Source organism: Gobius niger (assembly GCF_951799975.1).
Source record: "Gobius niger genome assembly, chromosome: 13".
NCBI lineage: Eukaryota > Metazoa > Chordata > Actinopteri > Gobiiformes > Gobiidae > Gobius > Gobius niger.
In genome coordinates, this window is record NC_136864.1 from 30,094,661 (window position 1) to 30,114,015 (window position 19,355).

The following is a 19,355-nucleotide window of genomic DNA, read 5'->3' on the forward strand; positions in this document are numbered from 1 at the left end:
GTTCAGGAAAGGATTCTTTGAATTTGTGCAAACACGCAGACAACTCAAAAACAAATGTGAGTAACATGAATTTTGGCTTAAGTAAACAGAAATTTGATTATTCGATTTACTATACAACACCATTTCCCATATGTAGGGCATCGCGGCCCCCTTATTGATATGAAATTCTCTCTCAGTCAGTACTAATGACTTACTCTATTCAAAAGAATATCTTATCATTTTACAGATAAAATGACATAAAAAGCAACATCTAGAAATGATGATGGTGGGCCTTAGAGACACTGCAGGCACTGCAAATGTAAAAGGAAATGTATATATTTGTTCAAATGAAACATTTCCAATGAGGTTTAAGCCAGAGATCATTGCCTTGTTTTGTTATTTCATGTCAAACATTCCAAAATCCTTTGAACAAAGTGAATTCTTTTTATTGAGGGGCCCCCGGTGGAGCTCAATAAGGGGCCCGCAATGCTTCAGACTTTGAGAAAAGCTGTAGCACAGTATGAAAAATAAATATAATACTATAATATCATTTTTTTTCCCTCAATGTACTTGTTTTGTAGACAAGCTTTAGGGGCCCCTCCCCACTCTGGGGTATATACAGTTGAATGCTGTAAAATCTTTATAATTTTGCATGTAATGACTGATAAAAATATTTGTGTTCTTGGGGGCCCCTTGTTGGCCTTGGGGCCCTAAGCAGCTGCTCAGTTTGCTTATCGGCTGGACCGGCCCTGAGTCAGCCGAGTGTCTGCTCTGTACAGCAAACAACTTGTGAACACCTTCAACGTGCTGTGAGCAGTTTTAACCACTTGAATTAGTCTGTCCAGTCCAAGATGATGATGTTGATGACTTTATGTAATTGCTTTATTGATGTGTCATATTTCAAAGTCTTTTTCTTTTTCTGAACGCAACAATTTTTAGTAGATGAAATGCAACGGTAAGAATAGTCCCTAAACATAAAGCGATGAGGTGGATAATAATAAATAATGTGATTCAACATGTCAGTCGTATAGTGAGGTCTCAACATTCATCGTTTTTTTCTGCCAGTGGGATAAGATCTTTTGACTCGAGTTAGATATGGGCGACATTAGAACAAGAGGGTCACCGGTTGGTATCCCGGCTGAGCTTATACTGTTGGTGTCTTCACTTCGCTGTAGCAGTGTTTAGAGACACAGGTCCACAGTGTTTATTGGTCCTGTGTTTGCTTTTTCTTTGATTTGCTAAAACTACTTTCAGCTACCATGGATACTCTTTATTTCTCGATAAAGTCCCTTCCAACTCTGAACCCCTTCCCCGTGTCCATTCCTCTAGTGGGTGGTCCTGAGTCTGTATCTGAAGTCCACGTCGTAGGTTGGCTGGAGGATGCCCAGGCCGGCGCGGGACTGGTCCAGGGGGGGTACTTTGACGGCCGGGTCCAGGAGCTCCATGTGGAAGTAGCTCAACACAAGCGAGAGGAACTGCTTGATCTCATACACCGCGAAGAACCTGCCGGGGCACTTAGTGACCCCCGAGCCGAACGGCATGTAGAAATACCTCAGACGCCGGCCGTTACGGTGGAAAACGGTCTTCTCCTGACCGCTCTCATCCAGGAAACGGTCATGCTTAAACTCCTGCGAGGAAAAGAAACAATGGTCATCAGGGGTCACCAACCTTATTTCAGCTGAGGGCTACTTTAAGAGCATTAAGTTGTTCGAGGGCTACCAGTTAAAAACAAATCCTAAAGACTTAAACGTACGCTGTTCACCTATAGGATATTGACCCCATATTATATTAAAATAGCTTTATTTTAAACTCATACCGAGTCACAAGAACCGAAATAACTGTAATTTTAAGAATTAGATTCAAGAAAATGAAGTGTTTTACACTTTAGAAAAAGTCCCAAGGGCTACTGGACATGCCCCAAAGGGCCCCTGGGTGCCCGCGGGCACCACGTTGGTGACCCCTGATCTAAATCATTTGGGCAGGCAATGTTCTAGTGGTTGATGTTAGTGCACATATGACGGAGCACTGTTCTGTCCTCATCCTTGAAGGTTTGGTTCTTGGCTCTTCAATCCCTTTCATTCATAGAAAACCATCTAGCAACAGTCATTATTCGGCTGAGGCCTGAGGCTACAACTTAATGTTTAACAACTTATACATGCCTTTAAGTCACGTGACTTTTGTTGTTATGGCTGCCATCTTGGAGATTTTTGGCTGGTGTATATCATATCAAACTATGCATCTCTGACTGAAGCCAAGACGCTACATCCAAAAATAGTGTGCTTCATGCAGATGAGCAAAAGAAAAGTGAAAACCTAGGATTGTATCCTTATAAGTTACTGACAGCACTTAAAAGCACAAAGCCTGCCCTGGAGAACATTTGTGGATTTTAGCTACAGGTCGTACAAACCTCTCCAAGAGAAAGCCCTGAACCACACTCCAGTAGAATACTACTCCAGTAGAATACTACTCCAGTAGAATACTACTCCAGTAGAATGCTAACGTGAGCTGCTTAAACACTGACTCAGACAGAGGCTCTGTCGACATGTCAAACTGTAAAACTAACAGAAAAAGGTTTTCTGTTTCCTCTATGATGTGTTAATTCTATTTATCAACAGTAAATCTCGCAATTACGTTTGCAGAAATATCGTAATAATGTATTTGGTCCCTAATTTGTTTATTTCAGTTTTGTCAGTCTGCCGAAACACAGTGTATGATCTTACATAGGGGTCTTCAAAGATCTCGGGGTCATAGTGCACCATGGGCGGGTACAGGGCGATGACGTCATCCTTCCTTATACGGTAGGCTTCCTGGTTGTCGAGGTGCAGCAGGAAGTCCTCCTTGGCCACGCGGATGTTGAGGGACGCACTGGACAGACGCATGGCCTCTTTCATGATGCTGTCTGTGGGCACAACAGACCGGCTCATCAACCATCACAAACCCCGACAAAGATAATGAGTGAGACGGAGTATGGAGGTGAAAATGTCATACCCAGGACGGGCATGTTGTCCAGCTGGTCACGGGTCAGATTGAGCGTGGGGTTGTTTGGGTCAGGGGTCAACCCGGCCGCATCCAGAACCCTCTTAACCTCCTCCTGGGCAGCTTTCATGGCATGTGGACTCCTTTCACAGTAAAAAAAATGTATATAGATATTAACAAGTGAGGAAATAATAAGTTAAATGACCGGCCTGTCAAAGCATAGTTGTTGCAATCGTCATTAGTCATTTGGTGTGGATAAACCTCTACGCAGGAGGTGCAGCATTTGACTACATTGACCAGATTACATTTTGTATGAAAAGTGCTTAATAAATAAAGATATATTGATTGATAAGGTGTGATTGATTGATTTAAATAACACATTCATAATAAAAGTATGTGACAGAACAAACAACAATATAAATACATTGATAAAATAAAAATGTCTTCAGTCCTGAGGCAGCCCCTAACAGTCTGTGTTGCGTGTCCCGGTATGCCATAGCACTCATTGCCTGTCTGCTCTTATCCATCCACAGCCCAATTATTAGTGCACCTTTCACCCCGAGGCTGCGTGCCACCAGCGTCTGCAGCCATAACATGACATAACAGTACAGTACGCGCGATAACACTGGGCAGCAGATAGGAGCCTGGAGATACGACGTAGTACATACAGTGCAGATTTTTGTGTATTCAGCAATTTAATAAGGTTTACTTCTTCTATTGCCAAAAAGAAAAGGGCGGGCGAGCTTGGGCAACCCTGTCGACAGCCGTGTTATAAGGTCAAGGCATCCAACAGCACTCGAAAAATGAGTGACTTAGCAGCACTGGACCTGGTCTTAACGTACCTAAATAAGAAAATGGTCGCCAAAGTTCATAGTTCATGTACACTCGTCAATGTAGTGATGGGATTACTGTAAAAATAGGCAATTTCAAAGGAAGGTTACACCTGCCAGAGTTTAGGTTTGTAGATAGTAACAGTCCCAAAGCTGTAAAAGCTGTTAGAGTGTGTGGCCACACTCTAACATCTTTGCCCTTTAGCTGACAGATGTCTCTGATTATGAGAAGATTAACTACTGTAAACTCATTCTGCCAGCTTATCAACCATGATTGACACTCGATATTCATAACTAACTGTATGTTTTGCAACCTTTGCCTTGGAGCTGTGTGTGTGGTGTTTGGCAATGTATTTGGGGTTAAGTGGTGCAATGTTACCTGAAGGTAGAGCTTACAGTAAGTGAACTGTAATTGTGACAGGTTGAGGCGCATAACGTGTCAGAAATTTATCAGAGATTTATGTTTTTGGGATGGGCAACTGTGTTTGCTTTCGGGCAGTCAGAGGGTCAACAAAAACATCAGGGTTTTTGCCCAACAATTGTGACAGGTACCGTTTGAAGGGTGTGGCCAGGGTTAGCACAGGCCACTTCGGGGTTCAACCATTTCGCGCATCATCCAGGGCTTTACCTGATCATGTAGAGGAGGCTCCAGAAGGTGGCGGGCAGCGTGTTGGCCTGGGACGCCCACAGCAGAGCCACGTGTGTGCGTGCCTTGCTGATGTCGTTGAACGTGGACAAGGAGTCGTTGAGCAGTATGCGCATGGAGATGAGGTCGGACACGTTCTCGCGCTTGGACAGCCTCTCCGGATTCATTGTCTTGGCCAGGTTCTAAACGGGAATGTACAGTTCTTTTAACAGTGATTTCTCTTTACAATATGAAAGCAACAAAAGAAAAGTTAGGGAACATGGGGATTTCTTTGCAAAGGAATCTGGACTCACCTCTCGGGCACTGTAGGCGCTCTTGAATACATGGATGGGTAATCCGGCCACAAGTGCAGGGAAGATCTTGTCAAACTCTTTGAAGTTCTCCAGTGCGTTGAGCACCAGGGCCTTCTGGGCGGCCTGCCGTGCCTGGCTCTTGTCCTCTCCCAGCTCCTTGCCAAAGAGCGTCAGGTACCCGGACTCGAACATCACCTGAGGAGCAGAGACGCTTCTTTGTCACTGTAAGCTTGGGTTTGTTCCCTAATTACAAAACTAAAATTTGCTCAGAATGTCAATGACATTGACAAGGGATAAGAAAAGTTAGTTATTCACTCAATTCCATGAAACTTTAATTCATTGGCATGGCAAATTCATATGAGGAATATAGGAACCTTTTACTTGAGGTAATTAATTTTGGACCATAGCAGCTATTGTAAACCTTTAAGAGAGGAGCGAAGTAAAAACTTTACTAGGTCATATCCAGAACTAATCCAAGTAGTTCTAAACTGGAACTGCTGAGAACTAGAAACTTTGTCTATACCAGTTCCAAACTATGGCAAAAACCTGGTCTAAAGCAGAGCTAAACCAGGACTTAACCAAGGCTTAACAGTGTCATGTAGGCCGAAACACCTTTTCTAGGAAACCGAGAATAACCATGACTATAAAGGACTCAATCAGAGCTAAACGAGAAGTAAACCATTGATTTCATCTTCATTTGTTCACAAAAGTCTCACAGAGATTCAGAATCTCAGAGGAAGAAATCTTGGTCCCAGGGGAAACAATTGTCTTTAGTGGCAGGAGAAGCCGAAAAACATGCCAACTTCACAACCAGGCAGAACCCCCAAACCCCCCCAGCTGTACTCATACATTTGAGGAAAAGCAACTGTCTGCACAGTGTATGAATGTACCTTGTAGCAGAAGGCGAAGATGCCATCCACCTGCCAGTGGTCGGTGCTGGGGTGCAGGGTGTCGGAGCGCAGCATGGTGTCCTGGAGGTGCCCCATCATGGTTTCTATGAGCCCGGGCAGAGCCTCTCCCTGCAGCGTCTTCAGGAAGGTCTGGTGGAGGTTCTCCGTGGTGTGGCCGTGCCGGGGGTCGAAGCTGTCATGGCCAAATGCCTGGTGTGGGGAACAAGAACATGTTGGAGGAAGGTTCCAGAATCGAACCTGGGAATTTCTGGCTTCCTCAGTTTACCTTGACGGATGTTGCAAAGTGAAACTTCCTCCAGTCGAGATGGCGGCCCTGCCTGATGACGGAGTGGTAGGAGAAGGGGTCGCACAGGAAGTGGATGTACTGTCCGGCAATCTTGCAGGTGAAGATGTGTCCGTACTTCCTCTGCCGGCTGCGGAGGAAGGCCAGCGGGTTGGCCCCGAACTGCAGCGCACAGCCCAGGTACGGGATCAGGCCATTCTCCACCACGGGCTCCCCGGGCTGCCTGAGAGAGGGAAACAAACAAGACAGAAGAAGGTAAACATGGACCCGGACGTATAGAACCATGTACTGTACATATAGACTGTTGTGACTGGAACAGAGTTATTGGAACATGAAGTTTGCCCTCAATAGAGAAGACCACGAGGACCGCGAGAGGCCAAGGTTGGGAAGTTCAGCACTTTTTTTATGACAAAAATCAAAATGCAAGTAGGCAAACTTATCGACCCCTGCTCTATATGCCAGCGTGCAATATCCTAATACTGATTTGGCTGTATACAGAACAGTTCAACAACAATTGTTGAAAATATTTTTGATAGTTTTCCTGTCCAATTTGTTAACAAGTGCTATGCAAACAACAAACTATGCAAACCATGCACTGATCATGACTCATTTGGCTTATCTTAATTCTTCACATTTTGTTCTAAGCCAGTTGTCCAAAACAGGAGCCACATCACTCCTGTACTGTCTTTTATTCACTGGTTACCTGTAGCCTTAAGAATTGACTTCAAAATTGTACTGCTGGATTTTAAATCCATTCAAGGACTGGGGCCACTTTATTTATCTAAGTTATTGTCTTTGTGCGCCCCGATCAGAGCACTGTGATCCTTGAGTCAGTGTTTGCTGGACCGTCCCAGATCTCATTTAAAAAGTAAGGGAGATTTTGCAGTAGCGGGCCCTAAACTGAGAAACTGTTTCTTCAAACGGTCACGACTAAAGACTTTTGCATTCCTACGACTACTCCTAAGTCACGAAGCACTCCCGTATCATGACATCGCTTTTGTTTCTGTTAAATCTCTAATTACAAACATTTTCCAAGCCACTTTGTTTTGAGTTCTAGCTGCCGATTATCATCACCATGATTTTAATAACTCTATTTGGTCACAACAAGTGCATAAAGTTCAACCAGTCATTTGTTCCTGCTCCACCGCATTTGGGGCGTAACGTGAATCATAGAAAAAACAATCTAAGTGTTCATTTCTCTCCATTGTCAGCGATGCAGTTTAGTTACTATGGAAGTGGAACCACCCTTCAGCAATCTTAAACATGACCGACCTGTTCGCGCTGTCAGTCGAGAAATGTCATGCGCACACTTTAAAGGGAGTATGATCACAACACGGTGTTGCACGCAGGCACATCACGCACATAGCACAATACGTGTAGCGCGCTCAAACTGTTTGCGATTCGGAGACACAGCTTTCTCCTCGTTGCAGACTATGTAACCCTTGCACTTGGGTGAGATAAAGCTTGATAAATGAATCTGATAAAAATGTAGTTCTGCGCTAAAAACCAAACAAATCTGTGAAAAGTGGCAATTCAGTATTTATGGATAAACATTAAACATTGTTACGACTCTTTGTCTGAGAGGGAACAGCACAAACTAGAGGTAAGCAGCTGACGGTGGCCATGTTCACTGCAACACAGGGTTGTATGGTTTGGGGTTTTCAGATACTCATGGGCGGGTTTAGATGTTGAGGCCCAGGTGTGTACAGTTGCAGTTACAGAGCCTCTGCGCTTCTCAGAGTATGTGGAACCAACACTTTTTTCGTACTGAACGGGCCGCTCTGATCACCTTGGATTTGAGGTTTTTGTCATTCAAAAAAAGGGTTAATTTTAAGAAAATGGAAATTCGAAATGGAAAGAAGCATTCCTGACTAAATGAATATCATATCATGCATAATTCAGGTTTTACAAGCGCTTCGATGCGTTTGATGAATTTAAAGTCATGTCTATGCAAAGAAACAACAGTAAGAAGTGAGAGACTTGGCTGGTCAGGATTGTGGATCGGCCCTGGAGCGCCCACTGCAGGTGGCCGCGGGAATGACACGGAAAACGGCAAAACAAGCTTTCACTTTTAACCCAAAGGCATGCTAGATAATCAATGTCGCTGGCATGGACTCTAAAGTCAGTTTTAAAAATGCAGTTTTGCATTTAACAAAATCCAAGAAATGGAGATCGGGGCACTGAAATACTACAACTAGGAACTACGTTATGGTTAAAAACTCGAATAAGTTGTGTGTTTTTTTTTGCATTTGTCCCCTTTAAACCTGTGGATAAAGCATGTTTTGAAGGAGCATGTGTCAACAGCAGGTGATGAAATGCCTTGTGAATGTTGACATTCAGCGGCTGACTGCACACAACGCCATGAATTTTCCTCCCAACATATATAATCTACATGCTGCAAAAAACAAACACACAAATATGCTTTGGGACCAATAAAATTCATGATCTTTTCCATATGAAAAAACCTGATGTATAATTAGACCTATTAAGTGTTTAAAGGGACTATACCTAATTTTGAACCGTTTTCGTCACAAGGTGACGAAATGGGTATTTTTACCGTCACGGGCGTCCGACGTCAAAGGTAATCCCTTTTCGTCACATAGTGACTATTTGGGTTGACCAATCATAATATGGCACAAATGGCGGATTTTTTCACAAATGACTACTTTTACAATATACTTTTATAGGGCACAAATATTTAACCTTACAAAAAGAAAGAAAAATCAGGTAAAGCTCCTTTAAAGGGGCAGGAAAAGGAATTATTGTTTGTTCCAAAAACAAGTGTTTGAATGAAATATACAGTGCATGTCTTCATTCACAATTTACTTAAAGGGAAAAAAATAAATATTTAAAAATATCAGGTACAGTGCTTTTAACAGTAATTTGAAGATTTGTCTGAAGGGCCTCCCCAAAAAAGCGAAAATTAGAATTTTTACAGATTTCGTTTTCTTCAAGATATCCAAAATCAGATAAGATCGTAGCTAATGATAAATGTGCAAGTGGTATTAGGTGCAAAATATTACGAAAATCAATATATATATATTATATATCAATATATATAATATAGATAAGTGAGTAAAGCTGCCGTTCTGTGAAGTGATAACACATTGCCTTCTGCAAACATATGAGAGACACATATATGAGCACATTCCAATGCACACAATTTGGAATCAATAACACTCTCTTGGAACCTTAAATACACACTTTTTGAATGTAGACACAACTAACACAGTGATACATCCCCAGTCTTCATCACTCCCTTTCATCAGCAGTGTAGACTCCTTCCTTACCTGCGTCTAATGCCCACGGCGAGCCAAAGCAGGCAGCACAGCCCCACCAGGATGGCCCAGATCATTGCGATGCTGAGGAACATAACTGCAGATCCTCGCAGGATAAGACACGGGAGCCGGTGTGTATGTGTGTAAAAGGAGTGCCTGTCCCTTTAAGAGCAGGAGGGTGAGTGAGCTAGTGTCAGTGTGAGTGATGTGTGCATTGTGACAGCATTTAAATACCTGCTGTAGGCCGGCCCCTTGATGACACATCAACAATAAAAGAAGCTCAACGTGGACTGGAGTAATCCTGCATGGGGAACTTAAGAAAGATATTTAGATATGTCTGTGTGAGAATTAAAGGATGTGTGATATGTCTCACACAGACATATACACAGGTATGTCTGTGTGAGAATTAAAGGATGTGTGATATGTCTCACACAGACATATCTTACACAGATATGTCTGTGTGAGAATTAAAGGATATGTGATTTGTCTCACACAGACATATCATGCAAAATCGTCTTTTTTGCGCTTTTAACCATGTTGTTATGCTATTTCTTTATCACCCCAGAGTGTTTTTTGGCTTCATTCACGCAGTTCTAAGCAATCCTCCTGAATCCTGCTCTCTGAGCAGTTGCTCCGCCCTCTCCTGGCTGACTTGTGCCCATCTGACGTCAGATTGGAACAAGGAAGGGCTTTATGGCCTGATTTTAATTTGTACAACAGTTTTTTCATTATTTCTGTCTCAAAGAAGGGAATTATGAAAAAAAAAAAGAAGTGCCCAAGGTGCCCCTACCGAGTAAACAAACACCCCCTGAGTGTCTGAACAGATGTCATGTTTGCACCAAAAGCTCTTTCTAACCTACTCTGGACACGTCTGTTCTTTCTTACCAAACAATGTCTCTGTGAAAATGCGTGTCTGAGAGCTACAAACTATTCAACCCTCCTAAAGAAGAGGCCACTCGCCAAAAGTTGGAATTCCTTTCCAGGATTCAGCGTCTATCAGCCAAAATAGTGTTTGTCTGTGACCGTCACTTGGTGAATCTTGACCAGAATCAAATTGGATGAACTCTTATAACCAGCATGATTCCCACAACAAAAACACCCGATGGAGCAGACAGTACAGTGAGTCAATGAAAACGCATGTTTGTTAGCCAATTATGAAACTGTGTTGCAGATGTCAACTCCTCATGACAGCATTGTGAAGTAACTTCCCTTTGTGCTGTGATATATTTCTACTACTACTGCAAAAGTTGCATGGGCGGAGAGAGGGTTAACTGAATCCAAGCATTTTGTCTTGTGTGCTCCTAGAAAATACTTATATTTCCTTACAAAAATGAGTACTCCATAGTGGTAGAGGTACAATATATCATATAAATGCCTATACTTTACTTTGGAATGGCTAAAATAGAAGGACACAGATCCTTTAAATAGTAATAGAGGATTACTCAAAGCTGTTTGGATGGAGTGGAATACCAGGGGTGTCATCTCTGTGATACGCAGGTGTACACCGTATAACCACTAGAAAGCCTGCAGGATTACCGTATGCCCACTACAAATGGAGCAAAGATATGTATCACTCCTTTGCACAGTGTTATTTTTGCGTTTTCCAAGTATTTCCTCCTGATCACAAGAGAAGGGATCGGCGTCTCTCCTCTCACACAGGACAGATGAGGAGCAAAGATCATATCATGATCAGGCACTGTCTTAAATATTACTGTAACAATATGCCCCAAATGAAGACAGCTTGGCATAGTTTTGTTTCTGAAAGTGAAGTCCATTGTGTGATTCTCATTGAAGACATTAAATTATGAATGAACTCTTTGCATAATGGAGGAAACAAAAAAATAACTCCAAATATGTTTTGTGTTTTAAAGTCTTTGTATTTTCTCTATGAGCTTCATAAGTACCTTTTCCCTGAAATGGTTTCCAACCGTCACCAAAACTAGGCTAGGGAAACACTCAAACAAAAACAATTTAATTTGCGCAAACACAGAAGTGTCATTGAAACAACTCAACCTTTACATAGCAGTGTTTTTCATTACCAGATCTGTTTCAGTGCTATGAAAATATAAAGTCACTAGATCTTGATCAAATATATAGCCTACAACTTTAGTTTCAGAATTGTCATCTGTACAGTATCAAATATCCTAAATAGGGGATATCTGCTTCTGCAAATGAACTCTTCATATGTACAGGTATATTGTTGGAAAGCTCTCATGTCTAGTAATCCACTTATGGGGTCTATTGTCAGAGTGTAATCATTAATGTACCATTTTAAAATGGGATCAAATGTGCAGTATACCTTTATGATGACTGCACACTGATTTGATACTTTTTAAAACATTTACACATCATTTGTTACTCATTTATGAGCAGCTGAATGATTACCTCATTGTTCAGCCAGTGAATAAGTTTAGACAAATTATACAATAAGCCCAACCCGTTTTCTTAAATCAACCATTTCTGACCAGTCCCTGACCTGAACCAGACTCCCGATGGAGCACATTGTCACTGTATGAGCTGTTTAAACAGCAGCTTATGAGCTAGAGACATGTGAGACCTACACATTTGTTCTTCTGGAACACTGAAGAGACTCCCACACCTGCAGCACAGTGGAGGCGTCACAAGAGGCGATACAGGAAACAAAAAAAGAGAAAAACGAGGAGGCATCCGGGCAAGACTCACAGCAAAGCCACACAAATCTTCTATACTTACTAGTGTTCTGGCTAATGTTAATGCACTATAGAAAAACACGGATTACATTAATATCCTCAGCTCTTCCCAGAAGACGGTGAAAGACTTGTGGAGCGGAGGGAGCTGCGCAGGAGGAAGAGGAAGGAGGAGGTGGGGCTGACCGGTGCAGGACACCACGCTCTGGAACAGGGACAAACCCAAGAGGCGGTGCACCATTTCAGAGGATCAGAGAAGACTGAAGGCAGCCAGGTTTTCTCTGGGTGTTACAGTTTCGCCGACCCCCAAAAACATGCTGCTCAGGTTGACTCACAGTGAATACTCTTTCGTTGTACGGTTGTACAATGACAAATAAAGCACTTACTTTGTAAACTGTGTATACATGATGAGTGAAGTTTTTAACAATTCTTTACTAACTACTCACAGTTTTATAACACTATGAAGTTCAAATTTGATTACATTTGAAACAGCTCATTCTGGGGCTCTTGTTCCTGATGCACAGCATGTATTTACCTTCCTCTTTTTGGTGATTTTCTTCATAATAGACCATACTAAATAAATAATAAAAATAAAAATATAACCGCCCTCAAAGGTAGATAACAAAGCCAAACACTAAGCACTTTTCAATCAACGTATGTTGGGACTTCACCCACTGCAGCAGTGTTTGCTTTAAACGCACTGATCTGCCATTTACACAAATAATAAAGAAAGAATGCTCTTTTCATCGCTGCTGCACATGATCAAAGTCCAGGTCTCAGCTCTGATTAAAATACACACTTTCTACACCCGGGCAAAGGTCATAGTCTTGCCCTTGAAAGCAACCTCAAATCAAAAGTAATATAAATATACAGTTATAAAACGATCGAAGAATCAAAGCCCAGACACAGATAAAAGGAACGACAGATAAACACCTGGCTCTGTGCCCAGGGTTCACAGAGGCCGGGTTGTGGCTTGATTGTAGCCTTCCATAGTTGAAAATGCACGGACTGAAACCAAAGTGATTCAGCATGCTCCAGTTGTGCCAGGGCAATGACCACTCTTAGTGGTTTGCAAAAAGCACTACGATGACAACTGAGCTGAGAATGCTTTAAGCAGCAAACAGGCACAGGTTTCAGCACATCCATCCAGCGTCTCTTTTAAAAGTAACTGCTAGTGATGTTCATTAGGGTGGTTCATGAAATTCACTTTGGCCAAATGTTGCCAGATCACTTTTTGCCTGGTTCCAAATGGTATTCAAAGCAAAAAAGGGAGTCAACAGGGCAGTGTCCGGTTTCAAATAGCCGGACTGACCGCGCATGCACATATCACCATTATATTCGGACAAACACTCCATTAATTTCCACTACAATACAATCAGCTAGCATTTCTGTGTCAAGGCAGTGAGATGAGTTCTCTGTCTGTGCTGCCCCAGAGTGAAATGTGTCTTACAAAGCGGATTCGTTGCTATCTTATACAAAGTATGGGCTTCATCATTGGCTCTTTATGTGTTCAAAAAGGAGTGAATGAAAGATGACGGGAGTACTGGGCTCGAGCACTGTGAGTCTGAATCTTATCGAGGCACCTGCTCGGATACAGCCGAGAGAGTTGCCAGTTCGTGTCTCCCACTTTTCAAGGGAAAAAAAGTAATGAGACAAGTGGCTGCTCAGCGGTTCCATGGCCAGACTCTGCTCTTCCCTCATTATCACATTTATAAGGAACAGGTCAGAGGTCCAGAGTTCTTTTCAAGTGGGATATTTGCATTTTGGACAACAATAGGTCAGATCAAAAACACTTCAGCAGAGAGAATACAGACCATTAACCACAAGATGTAAACCACTGGTGAGCTCAAAAACAGGAGGCTGAATAAAGTTTGACAAAAAACATCTAAAAAAGCCTTTACAGTTCTGAAACAACATCCTGGGACAGATGAGACAAAGGTCAGCTTGTACCAGAGTGATGGGAAGAGCAAAAAATATTTTGAGCTCATATTCAGCAAACCCTTGGACTCCGCTTCACAGTGGACAATGACCCGAAGCTACTGCCAAAGCCACCAAAGAGCTTTTTAAGACAAAAAAGTGACATGTTTTTCAATGGCCAAGTCAATCACCTGACATGAATCCAAATGAGCTGCATTTATTTTTTTATTGTATGGTTTATTTGGTAGGGACAGTGCAAATTAATGAACAAGCCACACCGAATTGTAGCCTTAGGCTAATTTCCATCCGTCGTCCCTTACTATTAATTAATTTATTTATTATCCCTTATTCACTTGCTGAAGACCAAAGTGAAGGGAAAATGTCCCAAGAACAAGCAGAACTGAAGACATTTGCAGTATGGAGGCCTGGCAGAGCATCACCAGGGATGAAACCCAGCCTCTGGTGACGTCTGTGCCTTCTATACTTCATTTACTGCAAAGGATTTGCAACCAAATATTAAAAAGGAAAAACTTTGATTTATAATTGTTACTTACTCCCATTACTTTTGGTCCCTTGAAAAGTGGGAGACTCACATAAAAATGCTTGTAATTCCTAAACTGTTCATCCGATTTGGATGTAAATATCCTCAAATCAAAGTCTGCAGTTTAACTACATATTTTTTTGTTTTATTTAAAATCCATTGTGGTGGTTTATAGAGCCAAAAACATAAGAAATTAGTCGATGTCCCAATATTTATGGACCTGACTGTATATACATGCAGCGAAAATGTCTTTTGTACCATCCAGCTGCAACAACAACAACAACAACAACAACAACAACAACAACAACAACAACAACAACGACAACGACAAGACAATATATACAACTACGGGGGAGTTGCTATGGATAGAAGCTTCTCCTCCTCCTCTCAGTTGTAGTCTTCAGAAGGCGGTATGGCCTCGCTGATGGGAGCAGGGTGAACACGTTATTATCAGGGTGGCTGGTGTCCCTTAGTGTAAATGTCGTCCAATTTAGGAAAATTCTGCCGAGTGGACCACCTTCTTGAGACAGTGCAGCCCCCCATCCACACTGTGATGCTGCCGGTCAGAATGCTCTCAGTGGTGCAGCTGTAAAGTTTTTTTAGCACCTGGGGTGAGAGTCTAAAGTCTCTGAGCCGTGTGAGATGGTATAGGTGTTTTTTACTAAAAATGTAGTGTGTGGTGTCCAGGTCAGGTCCTGAGACATGTGCACCCCCAGATATTTAAAACGGTTCACTCTCTCCACTGATGCTCCCTCGATGTTGATAGGATGGTAGTGTTCCGGCTTGCTCCTGCAAAAGTCCACAATGAGCTCCTTGGTTTTGCTGATGTTGAGTTCCAGGTTGTTGTGTTGACACAAGTCTGTCAAATGATCTTATCTCCGAGCGGGGAGGACCAAAACGCTTCAGCCATTCCGTTTGAATGCACTTGTTCAGAAGATTTCGCAAATCAAAATAAAGTGGACATTATTAAACAAACTGAAACTCATCCTCCAGCACATTCAAGTCCCACGGGGAACACATACAGGTTTACTGTATTTTGGGTAAATATTTTATTTTATTATAATTGTGAAGAAATCCATTGTAATTAATATTTTTAAAACCAATATTTGATTTGAACATGTTTGCCTCAGATCTGGGAACACAGACAGGTCATGTTTTCGAAATGTTTCCATGACCTCACCTTTAGCCAACAAAACTGAACCAAAGTGGACATAAGCAGCTGTTTTAGCCACCTACAATGACATTGCAAATAGCTGCAATGAAATATGTAATATATTTGTAATTTATGCTATTTATTGTGTCATGAACAAATGGAACAACAAGCGACAGAGTCAAGCCATAGCTCACTGACTTTTTGTTTTGCTGTGTAATGGTATTTATTACCAGTGAGCGGCTGGCTGAGATTTCTCCTGGAAAGGGCCGGGCGCCACAGTGGGTGTGTGGCCTTGACCAGGGTCCAGGGCCGGATACCTGAAAGCCTGTGTGATACGGGATACTGCAAGGTAAACAGAGTCAAGGCCGCTGCTACTGTCCCGTGTTCAGATCCATGAGTAAATAAAGCCAAAACACGGTAAAACGGAGTCATCTGAAGTCTCGTGGATGTATGTTTGAAGAGGAGAGCGGTCACATGTGCGCAGCGCGGTCACTGTGGTGAGGCCTGTCAGGACCGGCCTCTGACCACTTTAGTATCGAAGTAATTACTGGAGCCAGCATTGTTGATTCCGATACCAATACCAAGTACTTTTGTTAAAGGGAATATGCACTGGATTCCAAATTATTATGCAAATGACATTATTCTCAGATTTTCTAAATTGTCAACTCAAATGATCTATTGTTCCAAATGATTATGCACAGCAGCGTTTCAATACAATATATAGGTTGTAAAGAACTGAAAATAGTCATTTGTTGAATTTGCAGCGTTAGGGGGTCATTTTAATTGAAATCAAAAGTATTTTCAATCAAAAACATCTTTGAGGGAAAAAAAGGTGTGGTCTCTAGGACACTCCAGGATCTATTGTTTGGAAAGTTTTCACTGCTGACGAACTCTCACCAGAAAACTTACAAAACAATTGGTCCTGAAGCGTTGTAGAGACCACTGTGATGGACAGTAAAAGCACTTTTCTGACCACTCATACAGCCTTGCATTATACAAAAGTTGCATAATGCACTTTTAACAGGTCAAGTTACATCTTAACATAGGACCCTTATTTGATAGCAGCTTCAAACTTCTTAAATCCATTAAACTTGTGAGTTTTTGGAGAGTTTCTGCTTGGATTCCTTTGCAGGATGTCAGAATAGCCTCCCAGAGCTGCTGTTTGGATGAAAACTGCCTCCCACCCTCATAGATGTTTTGCTTGAGGCTCCAAAGGTTCTCAATAGGGTTGAGGTCAGGGGAGGAGGGGGTCCACATCATGAGTTTCTCTCCTTTTATGCCCATAACAGCCAGTGATGCAGAGGTATTCTTTACAGCAGGACATGGTGCGTTGTCATGCATGAAGATGATCTTGTTATGGAAAACACGGCTCTTCTTTTTGTACCATAGAAGACAGTGGTCAGTCAGAAACACATATTTTTCAGAGGTCATTTTCACACCTTCAGGGAGCCTAAAGGGGCCGACCAGCTCTCTCACCATGATTCTGAACCCATCCAGGGTTACACGGCCTCATCAGTGAACAAGACTGTTTGAAAATGAGTCCTCATTAGGGCTGCAACTAACGATTATTTTGTAATCGATTAATCTATCGATTATTTTTTACGATTAATTGATTAATCGCTTGGCTGTGAATGGTGTAGGAAAATTATGTTTTTTAAATTTTTTTTAATCACATATAGCTTAAGTGGCGCTGCTTGAGGATGTGTTGATGTAGTAAACTAAAGGGAAATGTTTGTTGGAGGCTCTATTCATGAAATTTACAATGTGCAAAACACTACAGACCCTAACTATAAAAACACAGATGGTTTTCCTCAAAAATACTACATTTTTTATGTTATTTTTGCTTGATTCAAGTCTGTGTGAACCAGAAAACGATTAATCGATTACTAAAATAGTTGTCGACTATTTCAATAATCGATTAGTCGTCGATTAATTGACTAGTCGTTTCAGCCCTAGTCTTCATATTTCTGAGCCACTGCAGCTGTTTCTGTTCATGAGCGTCAATGAACAGTTTAGGGGAGGCCCGGATAGAAGGTTTATGCACAACTGCAGCCTCTGGAGGGTCCTACACCTTGATGTTCGGGAGACTCCAGAGGCACCAGCAGCTTCAAATAACTGTATGCTGCTTTGTAGCAGCTGTTCTCTTAATCTGATGAAACCGTCCTCATTGTGCCTTTATCTGCACAAACCCGTGTGTGCTCTGAATCCGCCACAAATCTCTTAACACGATGATTACGTTTCATCTTTCATGAAATATTGAAGGTTTTCATATCTAGACCAAGGCATTCAACTATTTCACGCTTTTCAACAGCAGAGAGATCCTTTTTCTTTCCCATATTGCTTGAAAATGATGGTCTGCTTAATAATGTGGAACATCTTTTTTCAGTAGTTTTTTTTCCCTTAATTGGGTTTAACCTGACAACTAACCATCCCAGGTCTCTGAGATTGATGTCAGTGATTCAAAGCCCCGAGACACAAAACCATCCATGGGTTTCATTAAAAAAAACTTTTTTTTTTTACCTTTACGGCACTGAAATACAATTTGCATAATAATTTGGTATGCAGTGTATGCCTTTCTGCGTCATTCATGGATAATAGATGCACTAAAACCAGGAATGTGTAATTTAGGACAATATTTGAGGGAATTGAGCTCATTCATGAAACAATTAGGTAAAAAAAAGCATGCTGCACACAGGGGACAGGAACATCATGAGGTCATGACATTTGTTAAAAACGACGCTTTTCAGGTTAATCCTTTTAAGCACGCTGGATGTTTAGTAATCATTTACAGCTGAGGTGAGCTGCGCATGCACAAACAGGAGAATGGCCACAGGTCGGGATAAACTTTGTCAACATTATTGTTAATGAGCCGGAACAGTAATATAGTGTGGATGGGAATAAGTCTGAAACAGGGGTGGGCAATTCATTTTCATAAGGTGCCACATAAGAAGCCTGAATTGAGTCGGAGCATTTAGCTTATTCAACTTCTTATACTCATTAACTTCTACCATCGCATTGAAAGCACCTCTGAGCTTCCTTCAAACGGAGTTTGTGTGAAGTGAAGCAAAAGCAGGGGTATCCAAGTAAATTTCCCTGGGGGCCAAAACATACATGGGGAGTGTATCGCTGGGGTCCATTAACAAAAGTTCCAAAATAAAAATATGTGTTGATTGGGAAAATACTATTGAAGAAACCTTTTTCAATAAATGAAAAATAATGAGCCTGACAGGACTCAATGTGTAGCCAATGTGTTGTTTATATCCAGATCTCTGCCAGTGCCCTCTGCTGGACAGGTGTGGAATTCGTTCCTTTTATTTAAGCAGCCCCCTAGTGGCTGGAGTGAGCATTCTGGCAATTTCTTACCAAAAAATCATAACTCTGCAAAGGAATGGGCAAGAGACTACTACTTTTTTTTTTTTTTTACATACTCATGAATTTATGCCCTACAAGTCGTGGGCCAGATTCAATCATCTCTGGCCATAATTTGCCCAGGTCTGGTCTAAAAGCATCTTGCTAATTGCAATTAACGTAGCAGCAGCTTCCTCTCACTGAGCAGGGTCTGATCCTGCTCAAACATTATTATTGTTAGGAAAGTCTTACCTTTGCAGTGTCACCTGTAGAGCAGAGTCAGACTCTGGCAGAATCCAGTCAAACAGCTGTAATCGGGTTAACTGAAGTACATGTTTTTGTTTTTCCGCAGATTAAGTAGTTATGTGGGCCGGGTGTGTCTCCGCCTTTCAAAGTAAGCCAACAGAACTGACCTTGGTAATAGGACTTAATTAACATACTATTTAAGTCTTTCTTTACAATAATTTCGGCACTGACCCCCCGCCTTTGACCAGGTGGAACAAATGACTGACCCAGACTGGTTCTGGTATATCG

General features: G+C 41.9%; 2 protein-coding genes across 2 annotated transcripts in view; one reads left to right on the forward strand and one right to left on the reverse strand.

Moving 5' to 3' along the window:
- Positions 1–1,222: 1,222 nt before the first annotated feature.
- Positions 1,223–9,378, reverse strand: cyp7a1 (cytochrome P450, family 7, subfamily A, polypeptide 1). The gene is made up of 8 exons (XM_079570152.1): positions 9,209–9,378; positions 5,901–6,141; positions 5,615–5,824; positions 4,725–4,919; positions 4,414–4,613; positions 2,968–3,098; positions 2,700–2,878; positions 1,223–1,607 (listed from the first exon to the last, which is right to left on the reverse strand). The coding sequence occupies exons 1-8, from the start codon at positions 9,289–9,291 to the stop codon at positions 1,305–1,307; spliced, it is 1,542 nt and encodes a 513-aa protein (XP_079426278.1). The 5' UTR covers positions 9,292–9,378; the 3' UTR covers positions 1,223–1,304.
- Positions 4,945–19,355, forward strand: part of znf622 (zinc finger protein 622) — a 368,360-nt gene continuing 353,949 nt past the window's right edge. Inside the window, exon 1 of the mRNA XM_079570191.1 lies at positions 4,945–4,948. The gene's annotated coding sequence lies outside the window, so the exon portion shown is untranslated. The remainder of the gene's footprint in view (positions 4,949–19,355) is intronic.